Source organism: Prunus dulcis, chromosome 3, assembly GCF_902201215.1.
Source record: "Prunus dulcis chromosome 3, ALMONDv2, whole genome shotgun sequence".
Classification (NCBI taxonomy): Eukaryota; Viridiplantae; Streptophyta; class Magnoliopsida; order Rosales; family Rosaceae; genus Prunus; species Prunus dulcis.
The window spans coordinates 19,007,063-19,030,992 of NC_047652.1; the positions used below are offsets into that span (position 1 = coordinate 19,007,063).

Here is a 23,930-nt window from a genome sequence, read left to right on the forward strand (position 1 = left end):
CAAGCTCTTCTCACTTAGAGTTGATAGATATAGGATCAAGAAGACTCCTTATAGCACCAATGCTACAGAGAGACCATGAGAACAACTGATTCTGCATGAACGGAAAACCATAAGCACCAAAAGTGAAAGGGCTTGCCCGCTCAACATCCACTTGGCCAAAGAATGCCACAACACCTCCAATATCCCACATGATCTCACAACACTGGGTATGAAATATCTATCTAAATCTAGCAACTCTACCTTCTCAGCATAAAGGATTTTAAAAGCCAGTCCAAAAGAAATGGGGAGAACCAAAACTCATCATAAAATTGCGAAGAATAGTCTCTCTATAACATGAACGGGGTAAAATTCGCTCGATTGATTAGCCAAAGAAGTTGGTTCCAAGGAAAAATCCCTAGAACCAAAGGGGGTTGCAAAAAAGGAATTTTTTGGTCAACAAAATAAAAAGAAACTACATATAATGGGCAAGGCATGACTAATCAACTAAAATGGAGTCTATGCTGCTGAATCTTCTACTGGAGCAGGTACAACTATATGGATTGACAGGCTTATTAGTCTTTATCGTTACAAAAGTCAATGCTACCACATCGAGCATTCTGTCTCATATTATTTGGTGAGCATATCAACGTTGGAATTTGACTAACTAAATTTGATAACAGTCACACATACTGCAGTTTACACTGTTGATTATTGACTCAAGATTGCACGCCCAAGTGTAAAGTGTTGTCGGCTACTTAAATTTGATATTTGGAATTGGCTTCTGCAAATGGTGGTTGGCTTTAGCAGAAAGGGAACAGCATCGTGTGGTGAGACAAAGTGGTAGCTAGCATTGATGGCTTACTTTGACTCCATTGCTGGCCTCATAACTGAAGTAGTTGCCATTCACCCGTTGTCTTCTCTATAAATGGAGAAGCATGGCAGCAGCACCAGTGGGATTGAGCCGCACCAAAGACTGAGAGATAGAAGTGAGAGAGGAAAAATAAAGAGTTAGGCAGCAAAACAATTGTTGCTGTCAGTTTTTTTTTTTTCCTTTCTCTAAATTGTACTCAATTTGTATTTCCTTTATATTCTTGAGTGTGTGAGCTTGAGTATATTTAGGGCTTGAGTTTCTGAGTGTTAAATACTATTGTATTATTTCATTTTGATTATAGTGGAATACTCCATTGTCTCCAAACTGGATGTAGACATCGCCGAACCAGTATAAATATTGGTGTTCTTGTTGGTATTGTTTTGTTCTTTTTTTTATCTCTTGCCAGTTGTTTATTTTTCACTTACAATTGGTTGACGCTTCCGCACGACATACACATCCTGCTAAAACTATAAATTACGAGGCTGGACAAATGCATACATCTAGTTTTGAATACTTCCCAACTCACAAGCGACACAAAAATGCATCAACTAAATTATGCCCCTATATTGGTATCTCAAGGGTTGACCAGCAAATTACAAGAACAAGAACTGCAACTAATCATTTATTGATTTTGCAGTATATTTCCAACCAAGGATCATATACATGATCTTCTAATAATGTTGCACTGTAACGTTCCATTTTACAACTGAGTAGCCAATTGGATTGTCCAAGAAATACTTCTCAAGCGTAGCAAATTTCCCAGTACCTGATACCACTGCAAGCTCTGTAACTGGCTCCAACTGCTTCCTGTTTCCTTGTAGCTCAAGTGTGCTGCAATTGCACTTGTTGTTAGTGCACACAATCGATAACGCCACTATTGGAGTGGAAAATTTCAGGTCATCCAACAAGTAATCTTGTAGTTCATGTTGAGAAGTCGAACACCGTTTCGATTGCTATCAATGAGGGAGGAGGAGGGTACATGCAAGAAAACACTTGCTCGAATTCATAGGAGTTCAAGATAATTGAAGGAGAGTTAGAATAGTAATAGGCAGCCTAGGCGACTTTATTTTTTACACCCCACACAGACACACACCACCCCTATCCCACCCACAAAAAATCTCATATTTTTTTCTTTAGTTAACTAAACCCACAAGTCTGATAGAAAGAAAAACATAAACTAACCTCACACATGTGACACTTACCCTTTTTCATAAAACACTAATTTCATTCCCTTAGAGAAAATCCTTTACCTTGGCTTGAAAACCTTCTTTTCAATTTTATTTTCCAAGTTGGCTTGAATAGCTAGATGGACTAAAATTGTTCAAATTTTTTCTTCTTCTTTTGTAATGGATTAAACTTTCAATTTTTCTTATTTCTAGAGAAGTTTATGTGTAATTGCTATAATTGACCTTAAAATTCCTACTTCAATTTTTTTATGTTGCTAGATTTACATAGGTTTAATTTTTTTAAATTAGAAATTTGGAACTTCTTGTTATTAATGAAATTCACTTGTACCATAGAATTTTTTATTTTTCAATAGGTTTGTGTGTAAGGTAAATTTAGTCCACCTTATTTTCAATTATTGAGCCTGTACATGTTTGTGATGATAGATGAATGATAGGAAAACATGTCTCTTGATTGTCACTTCTCCAAGTTTAGGATGCTAGCGAATAATATCTTGAGGAGTAATTTTTGCTTTAACAGATATGTAGGTGTTGCGACCGTCTAGCCTAACTGTCAAAGAAAAGCCTTGGCCGCGGTCAACAGTGGCTGAGTCCCGGTGTGGCCCAGCGGTTATAACTTTTGGCACTACTCCCCTTGTAATACTAATTTGACCAAACTATTTTTGTCCTGGTTTTTTATTTTTTTTAAACGAATCGACCAAACTTTTTTTTTTTTAAAGCCTCGAGTAGTTTCAAACTAGGGTTTGAACCGACTAATTTATTCGACTTATTAACCCTCACCAAAAACACGTAAGGATTGGAAACGAGGAACTAGATGTCACTGTCAGTGTCAAAATCGTCACCCTCTCTATGATATCCCTCTCATTTGACAGGAAAAAACACAAGTTGAAGCAATTTTATTCGAATCCAAATTCATGTGGGGGGATTACAGGTAAACAAAGAGTCAGAGACCTACAATCTGCAAATTATAAATCACCACCAGAGCATCCATACAAACATGAACAGCTCCATATTTGTTGATTATTTACCCCATTTTCTAAACCTACAAACAAACATAATCTTCTAGTAGTGTTGCACTGTAACGTTGCACCTCTCCACGGAGTAGAAAGTTGCCGGATCCCAAAGATACGTCTCGAACGTCGCGTATCCCCTGGCGAACCGAAACTGTCCGGTACCGGACACCACTGAAACCTCTCTGACTTTCTCGAACTGCTTGCTGGTTCCTTGTATCTCCAGTGTGCTGCCATTGTACTTCTTGTTGGTGAACACAATGGATATCAAGACATGGGTGTTACGTCCATCCAGCCCTGACGTCACATAAATGCCTTGGCCTCTCCCAACTATGGGTGCGCTTCGATCAGGGGTCTCGGTTAGAGGATCGTCCGTCACAAAAGCTGTTCCAAACTGATCGAAGGTCCAGAGCTTGCCCGCGATACCGGCAACTGGAATTAGTGTGAAATTTGGACCGGAGGCTATGTCATGGAAGAACAAGGACAGATGGGTTTCTTTGAGTTCGAGCTCACTTCTTCTAGCTCCGGCTGAAAAAGCAGCAAAGGCTAGAACTAGTAGTAGCTTTGGTATGAAGTTTAATGCCATTGGTGGATATGGCAGCTAGTTGGGCAACCAAGAAGTAGGCTAGGGAGATGAAGAGCTTGTAAGATGAACTGCTTTGTGAGTTTCTCAGTCGGGGTTATGGCTTCTATTTATAATGCGATCAAAGAGAAAAAAGTAGGTGCCTGATTAACCCGCATAACTTTTAATTGACAAATTGAGTCCCATATGGCTGTCTGCCTACCCCAAATTTTTTCCAAAAAAAAAACCTAGGTGTAAGCAAAGTTATTCCTACCCAACCAATGTGATGGTGTCAACCCATGCCTGATAAAAAAAAAAAAAAAAATCTGTTATATGGCCCAGTCAAACTTTAAAAAGAAGAAAAAAGGAAAGCAATATAAGTAAGCAGCCAATTCCCGATAGTCTCAAATCATTTTCCTTTGCAGCTTCTTCTTGAGTCTCTAGACATTCTCTCTTGGCAGCATCTTCTCATATCTAAGGCCAACAAGTATTCTTCTTCTTCTCTCCCCTTTAATTATCTTCTTCTATTGGCTTTTTCCTAAAATAAATGTATGGATCTTAAATTTTTTAATAGTTTAATTTAGTTTTAGATTTAAATAGTTTAGTTTTGTGTTGCATTGCATTAATTTGTTTTTTTAGTTTTTTTTGTTAAGCTTTTATTGTATAGAGATGCATATTTGAGGATAAAGCTCATTACGTCCTCTCCGACTAGGTGTATCTTTTTATTTTTATGAATGAAATTCATTCGTATCGTCGAGTTTTTAAAGTAAATTTCGCCTACCTGACTTTTGAGTCATGAATCTGCCACTTGCATCATAGTCAACTTTCAAGTTCAAGAATACATAATTTAACAGGTAGTCAGTCATAGATGCATTGTTCACTCAACGCAAGCATGTATAAATTAAGGGCCCATAAATTAATCGATGAAGTGAACTTAAAATCCCAATTGAATACACCCCCCTAAGTGCTCGTTTAGCATTGCTTATTTGAGGTGATAAGTGATTTTTAAAAAAATTTGGAAAACTCAACCCGTTTGGTAAACTATGAGAAAATCACATATTGTTAAAAATTGTTGTGAGAAAATGTTTACCAAATGTCAAACTGCTTTCTCTCCCAGCAAATCTGACAGCAATTATTTTCGCAACACAGTAATACCAAACTGACCCTGAGTCTAGCTAGCAGTAACAGCTAACATGACAGAAACTCACTTCGGCGAGTCAGACTGCTAGGATGGGGGAAAACTTAAGCTGTCCCACAGAGTGTATACCGAGGAAGAGAGAGGTATATTATATATACCTCAGTGAATTCAAGTTTTTCTCGCTACAATGAGGGATGAAAGTCTGTAAAAACGTCGGAGGCAAAAAGATAATGTAGGGCAAGGCTTCTGGAGACAAAAAGTCTGAAAAATAAAAGTACCTGCATATTGGTTTGGGAAATTACTGGGTTGGCTTCAATACAGCCAGTGGGTCTGGAATTTGGGATTTTGTCCCTAGAATCAGCCTACTTCAGCGGTTTCACAAGTTGAGTTCTGAAAATATAGTTTCAGCTTATGCTCTGCCCCATCCAGTCACCCACCTGGAAGATTATGCGGATGATAATAGCATGTCGCCTATTTAAAACGCATATCACAAAGCAATCTTTATCTAAGAGAACCAAAATTTAACAAAATTCTTGCATCATTTGACTATATATAAGTATTGGTCCCATTTCATAACTGCAGTCATGTTCTTTTCTGTTTCAATCCCAGAACTAAAGTACCCTCATAGAGCTAGATATTGACAAAGATGACTGAATTTTTACCAAGTAACCACTCCCTTATGTGTTCTTTTTGTCATCAGAGTGGGATGTGCTTTGCTCAATCGATGTTAACTGGCTCCGGAGGTTTTGGTTGTCCGCCAGCAAGCGGTCATATTCCATAAGGAGTCCTTCAGATTGCTTTCTTAGGGCCTCCACCTCACTTCCCGCAGCCTTTGCCTTCTTTGCTTTTGTCTCATATTCAGATTCCAGATTCTTGATCTTTGTCCTCAATGTGTCATTCTCTTGTGCCAAGGTCTTAAGTTGCTCTGAACTTCCATTTTTCTCCTCTTGAATACTTTGGCTTTGTTTTTTTGCAGCATCCATGGCCTTCCTGAGGAATCGAAGTTCCCTTATGTAATGGTGCAATCTATCTAACATCAGTGAAAGAAACAGAAAAAACCCTGCATTTGATAAGATTGAGGTCAGTTTTGAAGGATATGAATGGCTATCAAACAAATAATAAAATAAAATACAATGAGAAGTATGATAGCTAATATACCATTACCCTAAACATAAATCACTCAGATTATAAATAACATGAGCAAAAACTTTGGTAGTCTGATGTGGGGGCCATTAAGATATCTTAATAGCCATTGCATCAGATAACCAAAAGTTTTCCTAACAAAAAGGAGGGGAAGACAGTTCATAAAGTAAGAAGAAGCAAATCTATAATGTTGAACAATATTGGCAAACAAGCAACCAAAACTTCTGCTGTTTAAGAGCCAACTCAACTTCATAACTAGTTGAACCAATATGTTTCATGCTCAAGCTGGTGAAAGTCAAAACACTAAGGGCAAAGCAGATCAGATGCTTCATATGCTAGCTATGAACTCTCCATACGAATAATCAATCCATTTCTTCCCAGTTTCATGAAATATGCGCTCAACCATCAAGTTAGCACCAACTTGTCACATGATATACACTTAACAGTTAAAGAGAGAACTCATAACAAGTACACCTGATTCCAATAACTAAAAAACAGAAGAAGAAGAAGATGAAAAGCTAGATTCAAAATATATATAAGCCAGATTCCAGTTTTTGAAAACTAATCTTAAAAGTTTAAGAAAAATACCCATGAGAGAAATTTCAAGCATTTTCACGGACATGAGAACCTCGTCCGTAGGGTTGAGCACACCAGACTCAATGGTTCGGTTCTTGATGTCAACCAGATTGTAAACGCCGGCCAGGAGAACAACAAATACAGTCCCAGCGACTGTCTTCACCATCACTGGGCCCTTCCCTCGCTTCATCTTATCCAAGGCCAGGATCACTAGCTTCCTCAGAGGGCTCTTAAACAACAAGGTCAAAATCAGGAACATTTCCCCGAAAATGACCCCGTATAGCAGCTGCAACATCTTCACTCCAAACTCTAGAGCTGAAACACTGAACAAATTGAGGTACTTTTAGTGAAAAAAATCAGTTTGTTTCATTGAACAGATTGAGGTGCTTTAGTGCTTGTTATCAGTAAGCCACGAATGTAATAATACGAACAAGGAGTAAGAATGAGAACAGAAGGTAACTTAGATAAGCACTCTGTTCAATAAAAATAACAATACCGAAGCATTGAACCAACTCATTAAGTTTGTTTCCAAATATCATAATATATTAGTTGAAAAGTGGAAGCATCTCAATATAAACAGATTGCAAGCTAGATGACGTCATTCCGAAAGATCTACCATTTTGCATAAATTTGTGGTTTTGATAACATGAATTCATCGCATCTCACCCTTCGGTCTTCAGATTTCAACTCAAGCATAGAAACAGAGAGCTAAGATAGAGAGAATTTCACGAAATACGAGCAAAGAACGTTGCGTTTCTCAACTCTTTGGATAAATTTTTCTAAATAAACTCTTAAATGAAATCAGAAAAGAAAATTTACACAACAGCCTGGATCAAGAAAGAAAATTAAACAAAATAAATGGATTCAAATATCAAGAAAAACACAATCAAGCATCACAGATCATAAATAAAGATCAAGGAAAGCAACATAAGAAACATTTATAAAATAAAATTAAAATCGAAAACCCTTACCAAGAAGTGAAGCCCAAACTTTGGGGGAGAAAATGTGAAACAAAGAGGCAGTGCAGTTGAGAGTGGGTGTGAGAGTGTTAGCAGGGGTGGAGCCTAGGTCTTCTTGAAGGGCAGCTAGAGTGGAGAGAGAGAGAGAGAGAGAGAAAGAGAACAAATGACATTTAAAGAAGAAAATGAACCGCTCCAATCAAGAAATGAACAGGTGGCGGTGTTTGGTTCAATTCAATTCAATGAAACTTTATTTTTTGTTTGGTTCAAAATATAGGCGGTGTTCGTTTTCTTTTTTCTTTTAAAAACTAGGTATATTGTTCATAATAAATAAGGGATATTTTTCAATAAGTATTTAAATTAAGGATTGGTTACTACTTTTAATTTTGGCCGTTGGATTGCATCTACGAGACTACCAACACATTTAATGAATACAATCCAAAGACCAAAATTAGAAGTATGTCACCAATCCTTAATATAAAACACTTATTAGAAAATCTCCCTAATAAATAAAGCTAGGTTTTTTCTAGATAATAGTACTTGAATTCTGAATTGAAAATTTATTTTGAGAGTGAGCTTCAAATTTGAGAAATCATGAAGAGAAACACTTATAAATACCATTTTTAGCTGGTTGGTTGTATACTTATCATTTTTATTGTAAATTTTCCATACGAAGCATGATAAGCTTTTTTATTTTATTTATTAAAATACATAATATTTGTTTTTTTTAAACAATATATTCCCTTACTATATAAATTATATGTGAGGGCTTCAAACATCTACATTCTACATTCATAGCATAAGTTCAACTTTTGCCTTCCCTTCCCTTGAATAAAAAAGAATATGGATTTCTCTTTATATAAAACCAGAATATAGGTTAGACCTATTATGCTACCATTCATCCACCAACTCAAAAGTTTATTTATTTATTAAAATATTTTAAATTCAAGAGTGATAATTTTTTGGACATAAAGGGCTAAATCCTATAAAGATTAAGACCATGTTTGGGAGTGCTTATGGAAGAGCTAAAAACATTTTTTGATTTTAAAAAACGCGTCTTACCGTGTTTGGCAAAAAAATTTAAAAGTGTTTATATGTCATAGAAGCGATTTCTAGAGAAGTATATGTTCTTTTTCAATAAGCATTCATAAGTGCTTTTTCAGGATGCACTTAAATTTCATATAAAAATTTCAACATTGTTATAGTAAAAATTATTTTGCTATAATTGCATATGAACATAAGTATTTTCGAAAGAAGCAATTTCAAACGAGCCTTAACAAGTGGGTTAGGCCAACTAGTAAACCCTTCAATCCTATAATTTAGAATCATTGAACTATAACTTATATAAAAAATATAAAAATATAAAAAAAACAAGAAGAATAGTGTTGTTAGTGGCAAATTAGTGGATTTTATTTGATTGTTGTTAAGCATAAGCCAAAGAAAAAGAAAAAGAAAAAGAAAAAAGAAAAATAGAAGGATGGAAACGCACGTTAGATGGTCGGCGTGAAAGCCGCTAGAAGCGCATACCATTCTCCGTTTGGAATTTTTACTTTCCTTCCTCTCCATTCTTCTTGTTCTTCTTCTTTTTTGTCTCTGTATTTTTAGCATTTGGATCCCTACTTCGCTCTCAGCTACCAGGTAACAGTTACTCTTCTCTCTCAATCATTTTATATAGATGACAAAAGATGTATGATTTTGGACGGAGTATTATTTTTGTCATTTCTTTTCTTCAAATATGTCGATGAATTTGTTATAATTCTTCCAAAAAGTTTGGATTTTTAGGTTTAGATGATCGTGTTCATATGACATCGTTGAATTTCAATCTCAATCTCAGTCTTCCATTTCAACCCATTATTTACCTGCTCAAAGATTTAGTCTCATAGCTTAATCCAAGCATTTATTTTATTTTATTGAAATACAGTTGCGATTTCAGTTACCTGGTGCTGATTTGTGACGTAAATTTCTGTCACTTTTTTCTGTTCGGTCAAAAATTGGAATCTTTCAGGTCTGGTTCTGAAGAATTGAAGAACAATGATTTGGGGGACTATTCGCCGTAAAGTAGCTTCGGTATGCAATCGAACTGTCGTCATTTTGCCATCAATTGCTATATTTTGCTCCAAATGTGCTTGCTTTGTGTAGTTTTAGTTTCACTTTTTTCTTTGTTCTATGTTTCAATACTTGAAGGGTATGTTCTAGTTTGGTATTTGATTATGCATGTTTCAATGCACAGTCTCAGGTGTTGGGACAAGCGTGGAAGGTTAGGCATGGAGCGTCCACACCGAGCTGTTATCGGACTGTACCAAAAGAGGTACTAAAAAAAATGAGCTTCTGTTGCTCTTTTGCATTTTTGTAAATAAAAATGGGTTCTTTGATGAGGTATTTGAATGATGGCATTGCATATAACCTTATTTCCTTGTAGAAAAATTTCGTTGTACATTAGTATTCGTATGTAGTTTTTTTGGAGAATCCCCTAATAGCTTTTAACCTACAACAGGCTTTGTTTATTGGGAAAGGATTTGAGTGTGTTCAGAGCTCAAGCTACCACATTCTTTTAGGTATGAGTAAAATTCCTGTGTTTTTGGGGCTCCTTTTACCTGTGTGTTGCTTTTCGTTTTTTCTTCGGGGTGGTGTTATTGATTTGTTCAAGTTCCTACTCTGCAGGCGATCATGTTTCAAAGACAAGCAGGTTCTTTATTTTAATATTAAATTTACTCCCCCTCTTCCTGCAGTTGACTTCCTTAATCTAGATTGAGAATCAGAATTTTGGCCCTAGCCTGAACCAAATTACACGTGCAATTTTTGTTCTGACTTTTGTTTTTCTAATGATGTTCTATTATTTATTTGTTGCAGGGAAGCTACTTCACTATATCAAACAGAATCTTTTATCCGATTGAGAAATAGATCATTTTCCTCAGACAGTGGTATATAGATACTGTCCATTATCATCTAATGGTCTTAACATTTTACGTGCTTTTTTGGTTCTGTATAGTCCATATTATATATATAAGACATGTTTCAACTTTTAACTGTTAAATTATGCAGGAGACTTGGTAGAAGCTGTTGTTCCTTTCATGGGTGAATCTATTACCGATGGCACTTTGGCAACATTCCTAAAGAGTATGTTACTGGAGCTGTCTTGTGATACTTTAACTCCATGAGTTCTTTTTTCTTTCATCTTTATCTGTGTATTTAATACACATAAAGCGACTTTTGAGACTCATTCTGATGATACCTTAGGTGGAGAACCTTTGTGTGTGTGTATTATACTGTATACAAAATTTGAATTCCTTTGAGACTCATGCTTATGATACTTGTGCAGAACCCGGCGACAAAGTTGCAATTGACGAGCCTATAGCCCAAATTGAAACTGATAAGGTAGTTTTTCAAAACAAAATTTTTTCCTGTTTGTAAATAGAGAAATTCTGAAGTACTGAGAAGGGTTTTCACTAAATCGATGTATTGACTTATATGTATATTTCTCGTTTACCACTAGGTGACAATTGATGTAGTTAGTCCTCAAGCTGGTGTCATTCAAAAGGTAATACTTTAGCAACATCACAGTATAAATTCCTTGAAAGATTATCACTATAATCACTACTTACAATCAGTTGTTCTGGTTTTAGTACACTGATCTTTAATTTTTACCTTGAACATGTAATTGTTAGTAGTTTGTGGCTAAGGAAGGTGAGACCGTTGAGCCAGGCGTCAAGATTGCAATCATTTCAAAATCCGGTGAAGGTATAGAACAAGTTGCCCCGTCTGATGCTCAGCCAGAACCTCCTAAAGAGAAGGAAAGTGCAGAAAAGCAAGTTCCCAAAGCAGAACCTGCCCCTGTCAAGGGGACAACAGCACAACCCAAAGCTAGAGCACCTTCTCCACCACCATCACCTAAACGTGTGGCTTCAGAACCCCAGCTTCCTCCTAAGGACAGGGAAAGACGAGTAAGTTTAGACTTCCTTGTTTATCTAAGAAAACTTTTTTTTTTTTTAAATAAATAAATAAATTTAAAATTATTATTATTTTATTTTATAACTTTTTCGGATGAGAAAGGAATTTAAATAAGTATAAACTTGTCTTCTCGTCTTTAGGTTCCTATGACAAGACTTAGGAAGCGGGTGGCAACACGCTTGAAAGATTCTCAGAATACGTTTGCTTTGTTAACCACATTTAACGAGGTTGACATGTAAGTTCAAATACCCCAACCATAGTGGCTACCCCCTGTATCATTACTTTCAAAGTGACCTGAGTTTCCCCTCCCTCATCTGTTGAGTTTTTTTTTTTTAATAACAATATTATGTAATGGCTCTCTTTGTTGGCCGACTGACATACTGTATAATGCAGGACTAATTTGATGAAGCTCCGTTCAGACTACAAGGACGCTTTTGTTGAAAAACATGGTGTGAAATTGGGATTTATGTCCGGCTTTGTGAAAGTATGTTGCTTTAGCATGTTGTTGTTTAAAGTGATGTCATTAATTGCCAAATGAAAATAGAAGTGCAAAGTGCTATTAAATTATTGGAAATCTTTTATTACTAAGCCTTCTGTGCACGTGTCTCATTCATAACTTTTCTACCAATTTGTTTTAGGCTGCTGTCAGTGCACTTGAGCACTTGCCCATTGTCAATGCTGTCATTGATGGGGATGATATCATATACAGAGATTACATTGATATCAGCATTGCTGTTGGGACACCAAAGGTATGCTAGTATTCTGTTTTTTAACAGACTGCAGTTGATAATTTTCTGCCATTCATTGTTTGGCAAGACGAATTGCATAACCACATGGGAACTGACCACAGTCAAATTTCTTTAATTCCAGGGCCTTGTTGTTCCAGTCGTCCGCAATGCTGGTGGTATGAACTTTGCTGAGATAGAGAAGGAGATCAATACTCTGGCTAAGAAGGCAGCTGATGGTTCCATATCAATTGATGAAATGGCTGGAGGCACATTCACAATATCAAATGGTGGTGTATATGGAAGCCTTTTGAGCACACCAATCATCAACCCTCCACAGGTATTGCCCTACTCTTTCTTTTCTTTTTCTCTCTCTTTTTTTTTTTTTTTAGGGGCAAGTCTCGTTCGTAGCAGAAACTCACAGCCAAGATTATTTATTTATTTACTTATTCCTTTCGCAGTCAGCAATTTTGGGTATGCACTCAATAGTGAACCGTCCCATGGTCGTCGGGGGTAATGTCGTACCAAGGCCAATGATGTACATTGCATTGACATACGATCACCGTCTCATTGATGGAAGAGAGGCTGTTCTTTTCTTGCGCCGTATAAAAGATGTCGTGGAAGACCCTCGCAGACTCCTCCTTGATGTGTAAAGGAGCGACCGGTGAATCCTGTTTTTGAACTAAATGTAGAACGCAATATATCCACCGTGTCTGTTCATTCTGAAGCCGATATGGTTGGCAAAGTGTGTTTGTCCATGTTTTTTTTATTATTGGAGAGTTGGAAATACTCTACAGGACAGGGTGATCGATGATCCAAAAATATAATCTCTTGCGCCACAGTTAAGTTACTTTGGCTTCGTTGACTGGGATTTTAATAAAAAGTTCATTTATTAACCCAAGGGTGTATGTCCGGATTTTACTGATGTATAATTAGACCTGTAAATGGATTCGGATCAGATATGCCTTAATTTAAATTCGAATTTATGTATAATTAGATTATCGAATTCATGTCGTATTTGGATTATCGGATTGCATCTATCAATTCGTATTTGTTAGGAATCGAATTTGGATCGGATTTATTTTGTGATGTACAAAACATCAAAATTTCATTAGTAGTCTAAATTCTTTTATTTTGTGATGTACAAAACATCAAAATTTCATTAGTAGTCTAAATTCTTTTAGGGAGTTGATTTTCTCACCTTTTTTTTCTCCACTTACACTCCTTTTTATTTTTTAATTAATATTTTTCTTTTTTGTTCTTTCTCTTTCCAATTCTACCATTACCCTACATTAAGGTTTTCATAACTAAAATTAAGAAAAATTAACAGAAAATAAAACTAAAAGAAAATTAAATTTTGAAAATGGATAGAAATGTAAGTATTTGTAAGCCAAATTCTTTGTTTTTTTTTTACTAAGTATGTGAGTACTATTTATCTTTGTTGTAGTTAATAGTTAATAAATTTTTGGGGCTAACATGTTTACACTTCGAAAACCAAATAATGCTACATCTTCTTATTAAAGGGAATTGTAGGGTAAGGGTAGAATAGAAAAGAGAGAACAAGAAATAACAAAATTGATTAAAAAATATTAAAAAGCAAAAGGGAGTGTAAGTGGAGAAAATAGGAGTGGGAAAATCACCTCCCTTCTTTTATTGTATTTATCTCTTTTTTATATCAAAATTTGATATTTTATCATAAAAATTAGCATTAAGTATACTCTTAGAGCATCTCCAAGGGAGATGTCAAAACATCAAATTTAAATTTGATGGCTGATGTGGCAATTTGACATTTACACAGTTTTACAATCCACCCGATTTGTCAAATAAATAATTATTGTAACAGTCAAATCATTTAAGATAAAGAAGAAAAAAATAAAAATAAAAAGGAAAATAATAAATGAAAGTAACAACCAGCTATCTTTAAAAAATAATAAAATATTCATTTGACATTTTGCTTTTGGAATGTCAAACATAACATCTCATCCTCTAGCATTCATTCCACATCAACTTTAACAATTCGGTTGGGGTGATGTGATATATTATTTCTAGCTGTTAAATGTCTACATGACACTTTTGACACGTTGGTTGAAGATGCTACGCATATAAAATTAAAATTACTCATTCACACATAAAATATGGGAGCTGATTCTCTTTTTTTTTTGGGTCCATTTACACTCTTTGTCGGAAATTGTATGTTCCAACTCCTTTTTTGACCGCTTACATTCCCTTGGAAGTGGGAAAATCAAGACCCTAAAATATTAATATAAATAAAGCATTGAAAAACTAAATTATACGTCATACTAAGTCGAATTAGAGCAACTATAATACATATTAGGATCCATTTATAATCGAATTACCGAATTCATAGTGTAATTGAATTATCAGACTGAGAAAACCAATTCATTTCCTATTAATTACACCCGAATCGGATCGGATCAGATTCGGATCAAAACCGATCCATTGACAGGTCCATGTATAATAGCTAAAACTCCAAAATCAGTTCTTCCAAAACTGTTACATTTCTATTCCAATTAATTACAAGTTAATTGTACATCGGCTTAAGTGACAAAGAGGAATTTCAAGTCGGCCTCCGTCAGCTTTCCGAGGGCATCTGAAGAACCACCGATAGTACTACAGAAGGCACAGAAGACAGCGTTAGATCACCATTTGTAAAACCAGTAAACTTAGACAATCCAAAAGAAGAAGAAACAAAGGCACAAATCAGACTTACCCCTCGAACACTAGTTCCTTTTTCTCCTGTAGCTTTAGAATCCTCTCCTCAATTGTGTTCTCGATTACAAATCTCACAATTCTGTCACGTAGAAGAAAATATTAAACCTCTTAAAAGAAAGGGAGAAAACCCAGGTTTTATGAACACTGCATCCGTAAAATGTGCACCTGATGGGTTTGTACTGGCCTATTCGGTGGATTCTATCTTGCGCTTGCTGCTCCACAGCCGGGTTCCACCACGGGTCCATCAAAAATACCTAGTTTAAAACATAACTTTCAGTGATGTCTTTGAATCACTTGATCCTCTTATGTGTCTAGCTTAATTCCCAATAAATCACACGACAGCCGAATGTAAAAACCGTGAAAGAAGACATTACTCACATGTGATGCAACTGTAAGATTAAGAGCAACACCTCCGGCCTTCAAGCTCATTAAGAAAATCCTGCAATCTGGATCCTCGGTAAATGTCTTTATAGCATTATCCCTTGCGGACATGGTCATGCTTCCAACTAACTGGACACACTTGACACCAGACTGCAACAGTTTCTTGAAATTAGTACCAGTACTTTCTTACAGCACAAACAGAAAACTGATGCAAGATTGAAGAATAAGAAAATACTGGAACTATATGATAATCGTTTTACCTTTTGCAAGGAGTAGTTAATGAGATCCAAGAATGCCGTGAACTGGCTGAAAACAATTCCTTTTGCAGAGCCATCCTTTTCAACCATGCATCTGATTTCTTCCCTCTAGAGCAATATATTGCAGTCAGCAGTGAAGAAAGCATATAAGCAAGTTGAGAAAGATAAGGTGCACACTAGGATATGTGTGTGTGCTTGTGTAAAGTAAATAAATAGGATGCCTCTGGGAATTGTCTATACTCTATTGTTCTTTTAGCCAGTAACCCAAACAATACTACAAACGCTGAAAGCTAAGGCACAAAAATGGTAAACCAATGATTCCATATTTTTTGCTAAGTGAAAAATGTGCGAACTAGCATAGGAAAGAACAGTGAATTGCCAACACATGACTTGACAAGCGACTTAGTGGACACAACAATAGTCACCACCGGCCAGACCCAAAATTCATAGTATACCGCCAAAATAATCATCAGTAGACAGGAGGATCCTCACGGACCAACCTGAGACATGAGTCATGTAAAACTCGCAGGCCTCAAGAACAACCTCTCAATAAGGGCCCTAACAGCATTGATGCACCCCATGGTCACATATAATTCCTATTTCAGTGGCCTTATCACCAGCATAGCAATGATTGAAAAATAAGAAAATGGTGATAATGATGTGAATCAAATGACGTACCAAAGCCTCAATTTTTGTACTAGTCTGAAAGTTGTCAAGCTGAATTCTGTTCATAATGCTTGAGGATCTAAACCCCTTAATGGTAGTTTTGGTAGTCTGATTAGCAGAATCTAGGTTTGTAGTGAAATCAACAGTAAGTACTTTTGAGCATGTAGGGCATGAGCCTTGTCCCAAAGAAGCAGAAAAATCAGTCAAGCAAGCCTTGCAAAAGGCATGTTGACAAGAAGTAACCTGGAAAATCAAAAGAAACTTTTAGAAGGAAATCAATAACAGAGCAGAAGAATTTAAAATACACGCAGGATACTCACTACTAAGCATTTAACTGGCCAGTGAAAGCAAAAGGTAACAAATAATAAATAACTTTATTCAAGGAATTAAACTAAAGTATCATATCCCCTATTTCAGATCAGAAGTATGTTTTGCTGTTATCCCACTTAATCAAGCATTTAAACTCTTGAAATCTATGACAATACAGACTTTGGATTATTTACCTCCCTGATACCTAGCAGTTGTAGGTAATACAAAAATCAATTTAACAATAAATGAAGAAAACTCTCCTCTTAGGAGCACTACCAAAGTAAAAAATCCAGAACATAGACACTAAGAGCAAAAACACATTCTGACAAATCTACAAGAATGGTGACCAGATTGACAAATCCTATAATCACGAAAATGTCCAAAGCACAACAAAAAGAAACAAAGAAAAAGCAATTTAGCATGACAAAGCCATTCATTAGTCTTGAAGAAAAGATCAACTAACCACAGCATCTTCTGCTGGTTCATGACAAATGCCACACACTTGCTCATTGATATCATTATTAACCCTGCCTTCGTTTCTCAGTGCAGCAGTTGCAGAATACACAACAAGGTAAGGATGATCAACAGACTGTAGAGAGTAAAACAAGAATGAGACATGTACAGCACTAATGGGCCAAAAAGAACTATGTCAAAAAAAATGTAACAGAAGGAGACAGAGTTAAGTTTGTAACTGAGAAAGCATACTTTACATTCAATAATTACACACCTGCCGCAAGCGTGTGAGAAGATCAAATATGTGAGCATAATTGTTCATCACAGTTCCATCATTGACATATCTGTAAGGAAGAAACAAATTATACACCAATGCAATCAATAGCAAATCCAACAACTATAAATGGATATTAGCACGCCAACATAGGCACATTGTCCTGAGACGTTGTACAGGCCAAAGTAGTAGAACACAGTTCAATTCAACAAACAAGTTCTCACCATAATTAGAATTTCCAAGGACATGAAAATTGAACACATTCAAACATGAGGAATCCCAAAAACAATAAGAGAAGGAGCTAAAAATATTTACAACATGGAGGACAAAAAATTAGTCGCCACTTTAAAATTGCAAGTTGCAATTTGCATGCAAGTTCAAAATGAGTACTAAAGCAAAAATCTCATTTTATCAAATGGGGAAGGAAAGCAGAGGAAGAAAAAGGGGGACATACGTGTTAAATAGTGCCTGACTATCATTATATAGTGACTCGTAATAATCTTGTTCTTTGATATCCAAGGTGTCCCGCCTCAATGAAACCTATAGGTAGCAGAATGGAAAAGGAACATAAGAAATCTAGACTTCAGAAAAGCAGACATTGTCATGTTGAAACAAAACTTACAATTCTAGGAGGAAGAGCAAGATCAGCAGCCCTGCCCTTTTTAGTTCGTCGCAGGACTATGTTCTTTAAAATTTTCTGTTTTAGCAATAGCATCGCCCTTTTTCCTCGGAATTGATTTCCATATAACTGTATTGGCGTCGCCACATACTTGCAAGGTTCAAGGGTTACAACACAAGTAAGCACAATTATTTCTGTAAATAAATCAACATATAAGGAAATAACAAGAGAAATGAATAACAAATTGCAAACTCACTTTATTCCACCAACAAAAATGTCTGACTGAATTATGAGGGCAATTTGAACATTGTGTTGAGGAACTGCATCAGGGTCACAAGTATGTAATATGTATTACAGTAGAAATATTTAAGCACTTAAGACAAAAAATAACTCAAATAAAAACTTAATGGTTATGAGGAATGGGAAAAATGATAAAATAAGTGACGAGCTAGAAGTTAATTGTTTATTTACAATCAACCAGCACTAATTATTGACAGAAATCCCTTGTCATATATGTCTAACAAGGAAAAATGTATCCAACAATGTAGGAACGCAAGTTATAACTACATGTATTCTTTAGATCATACCTATGATCAAGAGTTATGCAATCACAGTCTTTGCACAAGTAATACGAGTAGGGGACTAATTGCAAGAACCGCACCTGTGCAAATGCAATTGCAAATATATAAGCTAGATGGCCAGAAAAAAGCCTGACTATATAGTCAATGTATCTAAAATAAAGTACACCTTACCAAAGAGTACAGTTCTCCAACACGGTTCTGAAGGGGGGTGCCACTTAGAGCCCATTTGTATGAAGACTCTAAGGCAAGAACAGCTCTTGCAGTATTACAACGCCTAGATTTTATATAATGCGCCTAAGTTTGAACAACAAGTTAGAGACATTTGTTTCCAAAGAACACTGATCAAATAAGTAAAAAACAGTATCAGTGCTGGAAAAAGAAAAAAAAAAGGGCTTCCTGACAATAAATTAAACAAAAAAGGATCTAAAGAAAAACACAGAACATAAGTCAAGTTAGATCAGAAGAAAAATGGATATTAATATAAATTTTAGAGAAAGCAACTTTCACCTATAATTAGCTGAAAGATACTGATTGTTATTTCTTTATTTCAAGATAATCATAGCAACAATTTTTTCACCAATACCCTACTACAACTAAATTAAGTCAACGCACCTCATCCAAAATAATGCGGTTCCACTTCACAGCATGCAAAACCGACTTTGCTCTGCTGAAGCCTTGTCCAACATCTTCTGAATCCATATCATTATCCTTGTGCAGCTTTGATCTCTTCCTGGAACCTCCATGCTTCTTGTCTTTAACAGGCTCAAATGTCTTCTGTGGTATTGATTGTAGATGCTTTTTCCTTTGTTGCTTAGACTGCTTCTCAGTTCTAAAAGCATGAGGCCCACAAAAATATTTCAAGTGAACTGACAGTCTCTTCTCATGAAACAACTTTCCGCAATAATGACATTTCTGTTTGGGAGGCATCACGTTCTTCCTGTAATCGGCCTCAACAATGGAGTATGTAGTGATCACAAAATCATATTCCGAGAACTGTTTGGAACTCCTCTCTCTATTGGCCCCATGATAAACCAAAACCTTTGTGCTTCCTTTTGAAGTAAACCTCTCTATCTCATTTACCCATTGGCTCACGGCAACCACAGGACAAACTACGAGGGTGCCTTTGATTCCAGGAAAGCTTGTGGAGGAACCTGGTTCATTAAATGTCCAATTAATTTCACGTTTAGCAAGGACAAGAGCAATCGCTTGTATAGTCTTGCCCATTCCCATCTCATCTGCGAGGATTCCTCCTCTGGTTTCAGACTCTTCTTGTTTGAGGGCCCAGGCCAACCATTCCTTTTGGTACCTTAGTAAAGGCATAATTAGATCAGATGGTGCCTCAGAAACTTCACTTATCACATTATTCTGATTTTCCAGATCAAAATCCTCAGTTACATTGTCATCAATCCATTTATCATGCTCCTCTTCCCAGATATTCCACTTCAAGCGCTGCTTTGCCTCCCTGTCTTTAGAACTCTTTTTCTTTTTTTTCTTGTGCAACCCAAAATAGTCAATTTCGACTGGTTGCTGAGTCAATTTGTGTGCTTTATCTTCGTAAATTGGTTCTCCTCTGACCTTCTTTCGCCCCACCTTCCCATTTTTGGGTATAGGGATTATAACACTTGGTTTATCATTTAAGTCAACATTATATTGGTGCTCTTCACCTACGTGCATCAATATATCAATGTATGTCAGTAAAACGTGTAAGCCAGCAAGAAAACAGACTCCAGCCTTCCATTAAACAGACATTGCTCATTTCAAAGGAAAATATCAAAATAAAGAAGTGTGGGAGGGAGCAAAACCAGAATAAAATTACTATTCTGCTAAAGGAAATAACATTTGGGAAAATTATTCACCCAAAGAAGTAGTCATAGAAAACAGAACAAAAATCCAAATCCCTCAGACCCCCAAAATCGAATTCAAGTAAATCCTTTTCGAAACTTCTTATGCATTTCTAGTAGTTACGAAAGATTAATTTTACCTTCTTCGCTATCAGAAGCAGAAGACGCAGACGGTAAATAAGTATCTTCATCAGAGCTTTCGGTGCCCTGGATTATATCTTCCTCTTCCTCATGTTTCTCATTTCCTGCTTTCAGAATAAACGCCAAACCAATATGGACAGTTGTATTTAAGTTATAGCATCATGCTCGAGAATAGATAGACAACAATCTGAAACAAAATTCATAACCCTCTCAATCCCCAGGAAGAAAATTCAAATAATTTTCCCACTGTACCTACACACTTTCTCAGTAACCAAGCACGACAAATCCTAAACGAAACAACACAGGGAAAAGGTAATCGTGTGTGAAGCTTTACCATCGGTAGAAGGCCCGGCGACTCTCTTGCGAGAACGAAGCTCCATTGGTGGTGCAGAGCGAGTTAGGGTTTTGCGATCACGACTTTCGAGGTTTAATTGAGTGAGGATATACGAGTCGAAGACAAAGCCTCTCTCTCTCTCTCTCTCTCTCTAGAAGGGAGCGGCGGGAAAGTGCCTCTTATTATATAGGGAGTGGTGAAGCAGCGGGAATCCACGTTGGCGTCGCCTCTGGACTGCGAAACGTGTGCTACGTCTTTGGCAGCAACCGTACGCGTCCCTATTTCTGACCGTCGATTTGTGGGACCCATGTGATTTTATCTTTGAATCGACGGCAGGAACTCCATCAGGTACTCGAAAGGCAAAGCGTTTTTATTGAAACACGAGAAAACGCTTTCATTTCTTGGAATTATTTGTTGCTTAAGAGAGAAGAGAAAAGAGAGAGAAAAAAAACCTCTGAGAAATTATTCTATGCCTAATCTTCCTTTGAGGGGGTAAATGTGTCTTTGTATTCTTTTTATTTATTTATTATTATTAATTAAAAAATTTGTGAAGCAAGAAAAATATATCTTTAAATTGGATTATGTAGCATCTTCATTCGGGAATATATTCATTGCTCTTGTTTGTTAAATGTCTTCAACTATCTTCCTCAACACTCTTCATGCTCATTAAGGGTTTATTTGACTTTTATTGTCTTGTTTGGTTAATTCCTTCAATTCATCCCTTGATTGTATTTTTGACTTTCTAAGTTACCTTTCTTATGATTCAATAAATAAAAAAGGTTACCTTCCTTAATTGTGTTGTCTTGTTTTTTTACAAACATGTGTTTTCCCAATTTGAATGTAGCACCAAATTGTCCTGCATTTCTTGTTACTAACATTTTATTCGCAAAATAACTTGTTGCTCAAGTAATTTAGAGCAGTTACATTTACACTTAAGGTCTAGTGTTCGAATTTCCCCTCTTCGAACATCACTTGTATAAACAATATTAAAAGAAACATTGACTTCATGAACTTGTTACACTTGTACTACAAGTAGGTGGCCTTGATCAAGCATAAAATTGATGAATACAAAAAGGTTGGTTTGGCCATGGATGAAGGTCAGTCATGATTGCATGTGGTACAGTATGGAGGTTAGTGTGAACATATGACTAGTACAAAACCAGCATGTGGTAGCCACATTATTTCTGTTCAAAAAAGATGGGTAGATGGGCTTTAAATTCCCATCCAAAAAAAATCAGAGCGATAGGTGTGGAGAAAGAAATAAGCTTGAGATTTGTAACAAGTCCCCTAGATTTCGCATGTCATGGGGCCACTATGACCTGTTCACCAGTTGAGTTGAGTTAAGGGGATGAAAGTGATAATTTGGATGTTGAAAACATGTATTTTGTGTTTAACATGTGAAATGAATTTCAATACTCAAAACAAAACCATCTTAAGGAACATCAATGCGCCCTTAATTCCATAGTTTTCTGGGAAAATTAGCTTAATTGCGTAGCTTATAAAAATTGGACTTACAATCTTCATAAATTACAATCTGAGAACTTAAATAATATTTAGTTCAGCCATGCACAAGGCAGAAGCTGCTTATAAGGTAAATGGTTTTAATTTCCACCACCTCCACCAGAGCCACTTCCAGACCCTTGGCCGCTACCCGCGCCAGCTCCCACTCCAACGCCAATCCCAATTCCAATTCCGAATCCTCCACCGTGACCGCCACCACCTCCTACACCACCACCTGCACCAAAACCGCCTCCATGGCCTGAACCTCCACCTCCTCCACCTCCAATCCCTCCGCCAGCTCCACCTCCTACACCACCACCTGCACCAAATCCGCCTCCATGGCCTGAACCTCCACCTACTCCACCACCACCACCACCTCCTCCTGCACCTCCTCCACCACCAACACCTCCGCCAGCTCCACCTCCTACACCACCACCAGCACCAAACCCACCTCCGTGGCCTGAGCCTCCACCAAGACCACCGCCTCCTCCTGAACCACCGCCACCGCCACCTCCAAGACCACCACCTCCTCCAACGCCACCACCTACACCACCTCCGGCTCCAAAACCTCCACCATGACCTGAACCACCACCAACTCCACCACCGCCTCCTCCACCAGCTCCACCGCCACCACCACCACCTACACCCCCTCCAGCTCCACCACCTACACCTCCTCCAGCTCCAAAACCTCCACCATGACCTGACCCACCTCCAACACCACCTCCTCCGCCACCACCAGAACCTCCTCCACCACCAAGACCACCCCCACCTCCAGCACCACCTCCTACACCTCCTCCAGCTCCAAAGCCTCCACCATGACCCGAACCACCTCCAACTCCACCTCCTCCACCACCACCAAAGCCACCGCCTCCACCAACACCCCCTCCTGCTCCACCACCTAGACCACCCCCAGCCCCTCCTCCTCCGCCATGACCTCCGCCACCACCAAAACCTCCTCCTCCGCCAATGCCGCCACCCCTACCGCCATTACCACGACGCCCTCGACCAAACCGACCACCACATGATCGCCGGCCCCATGGACAATCATCATCATCACCCCGAAATCTAGTTTTGTCAACTTTGTCATCACCTAGAGTGCTGATTGCACTCAACTGGAGGACAATGTACAGGACAACAAGACTCAAAGAAAGCCATTTTGGAGAGATGCCCATGGCTTTGTTTTAAAAAAATGCTTCACTAAATTCTCAGATTGCTAAGGTTGTGTTCTTCATTGTTGAAAAGGCGATCCTTTTATAGGCTTCACTCACTAGCCAATAATACAGTACTACTAAACAGCTTTTAATGGGTGCATGTTCATGTCACGCGTTGGAACCGTTGGGAAATTTGGGGGACAATTAAATGGCAAATGGAGGAAGTCAACTCAATCAAAACCCGACTTGGATTGGATATATAGATCAAGTTAAGCTTGCGTTGACCGTTTGACTTATGTACAGTTCTTTCAGCTTCTCATTATGACATGAATTTAATTAAAAGCATGAGAATCCAAGTCCCAATTGCATGAGTAAACTCGACTGGCTATAATTTAGAAGTCTTTGAGCTTATCTTAAAAGGTCCCTTTCTCCAAAAGGCTGTGTGGTCGATCTGATTTAAGAATTGGGGCCTAAAATAAATTAATATTTTGTTTGAATTTTGTTCTGCTCTCTCACTTTTTTCTTGTTGTCAAAGTTAGGGAGAGGAATTGGGTTTTCTCACATATACATTATCAAAGTATCATAACATAAGGTT

General features: G+C 37.3%; 5 protein-coding genes across 6 annotated transcripts; 1 reads left to right on the forward strand and 4 right to left on the reverse strand.

Moving 5' to 3' along the window:
- Positions 1 to 2,911: 2,911 nt before the first annotated feature.
- On the reverse strand, positions 2,912 to 3,687 carry LOC117622917 (dirigent protein 1-like). Its single transcript, XM_034353734.1, has one exon. It carries the CDS (start codon positions 3,628 to 3,630, stop codon positions 3,097 to 3,099), a length of 534 nt encoding a protein of 177 aa, XP_034209625.1. The 5' UTR covers positions 3,631 to 3,687; the 3' UTR covers positions 2,912 to 3,096.
- A 1,577-nt stretch (positions 3,688 to 5,264) lies between these two features.
- On the reverse strand, positions 5,265 to 7,599 carry LOC117622902 (B-cell receptor-associated protein 31-like). Of its 2 annotated transcripts, none has more exons than XM_034353706.1 (3): positions 7,435 to 7,599; positions 6,476 to 6,786; positions 5,265 to 5,804 (listed from the first exon to the last, which is right to left on the reverse strand). In XM_034353706.1, the coding sequence occupies exons 2-3, from the start codon at positions 6,756 to 6,758 to the stop codon at positions 5,422 to 5,424; spliced, it is 666 nt and encodes a 221-aa protein (XP_034209597.1). In that variant the 5' UTR covers positions 6,759 to 6,786; positions 7,435 to 7,599; the 3' UTR covers positions 5,265 to 5,421. The 2 variants fall into 2 exon arrangements, with proteins under 2 accessions (XP_034209597.1, XP_034209598.1); XM_034353707.1 differs by having other exon boundaries at positions 6,476 to 6,778; positions 7,435 to 7,582.
- A 1,275-nt stretch (positions 7,600 to 8,874) lies between these two features.
- LOC117621556 (dihydrolipoyllysine-residue succinyltransferase component of 2-oxoglutarate dehydrogenase complex 2, mitochondrial-like) lies at positions 8,875 to 13,121 on the forward strand. Its single transcript, XM_034352109.1, has 15 exons — positions 8,875 to 9,060; positions 9,428 to 9,489; positions 9,653 to 9,730; positions 9,917 to 9,977; positions 10,084 to 10,108; positions 10,273 to 10,343; positions 10,465 to 10,539; positions 10,742 to 10,797; positions 10,916 to 10,960; positions 11,091 to 11,363; positions 11,511 to 11,605; positions 11,764 to 11,854; positions 12,009 to 12,119; positions 12,241 to 12,435; positions 12,557 to 13,121. Exons 2-15 carry the CDS (start codon positions 9,454 to 9,456, stop codon positions 12,746 to 12,748), a joined length of 1,404 nt encoding a protein of 467 aa, XP_034208000.1. The 5' UTR covers positions 8,875 to 9,060; positions 9,428 to 9,453; the 3' UTR covers positions 12,749 to 13,121.
- Positions 13,122 to 14,405: 1,284 nt separating this feature from the next.
- Positions 14,406 to 21,055, reverse strand: LOC117622735 (DNA repair protein RAD16). Its single transcript, XM_034353500.1, has 16 exons — positions 20,685 to 21,055; positions 20,350 to 20,454; positions 18,981 to 20,032; positions 18,540 to 18,662; positions 18,375 to 18,448; positions 18,044 to 18,107; positions 17,791 to 17,937; positions 17,623 to 17,708; positions 17,169 to 17,238; positions 16,905 to 17,030; positions 16,145 to 16,375; positions 15,470 to 15,574; positions 15,207 to 15,359; positions 14,994 to 15,082; positions 14,827 to 14,907; positions 14,406 to 14,726 (listed from the first exon to the last, which is right to left on the reverse strand). The coding sequence occupies exons 1-16, from the start codon at positions 20,728 to 20,730 to the stop codon at positions 14,654 to 14,656; spliced, it is 2,625 nt and encodes an 874-aa protein (XP_034209391.1). The 5' UTR covers positions 20,731 to 21,055; the 3' UTR covers positions 14,406 to 14,653.
- A 1,230-nt stretch (positions 21,056 to 22,285) lies between these two features.
- Positions 22,286 to 23,356, reverse strand: LOC117621929 (glycine-rich cell wall structural protein 1-like). Its single transcript, XM_034352455.1, has one exon. It carries the CDS (start codon positions 23,354 to 23,356, stop codon positions 22,286 to 22,288), a length of 1,071 nt encoding a protein of 356 aa, XP_034208346.1.
- Between the last annotated feature and the right edge of the window lie 574 nt (positions 23,357 to 23,930).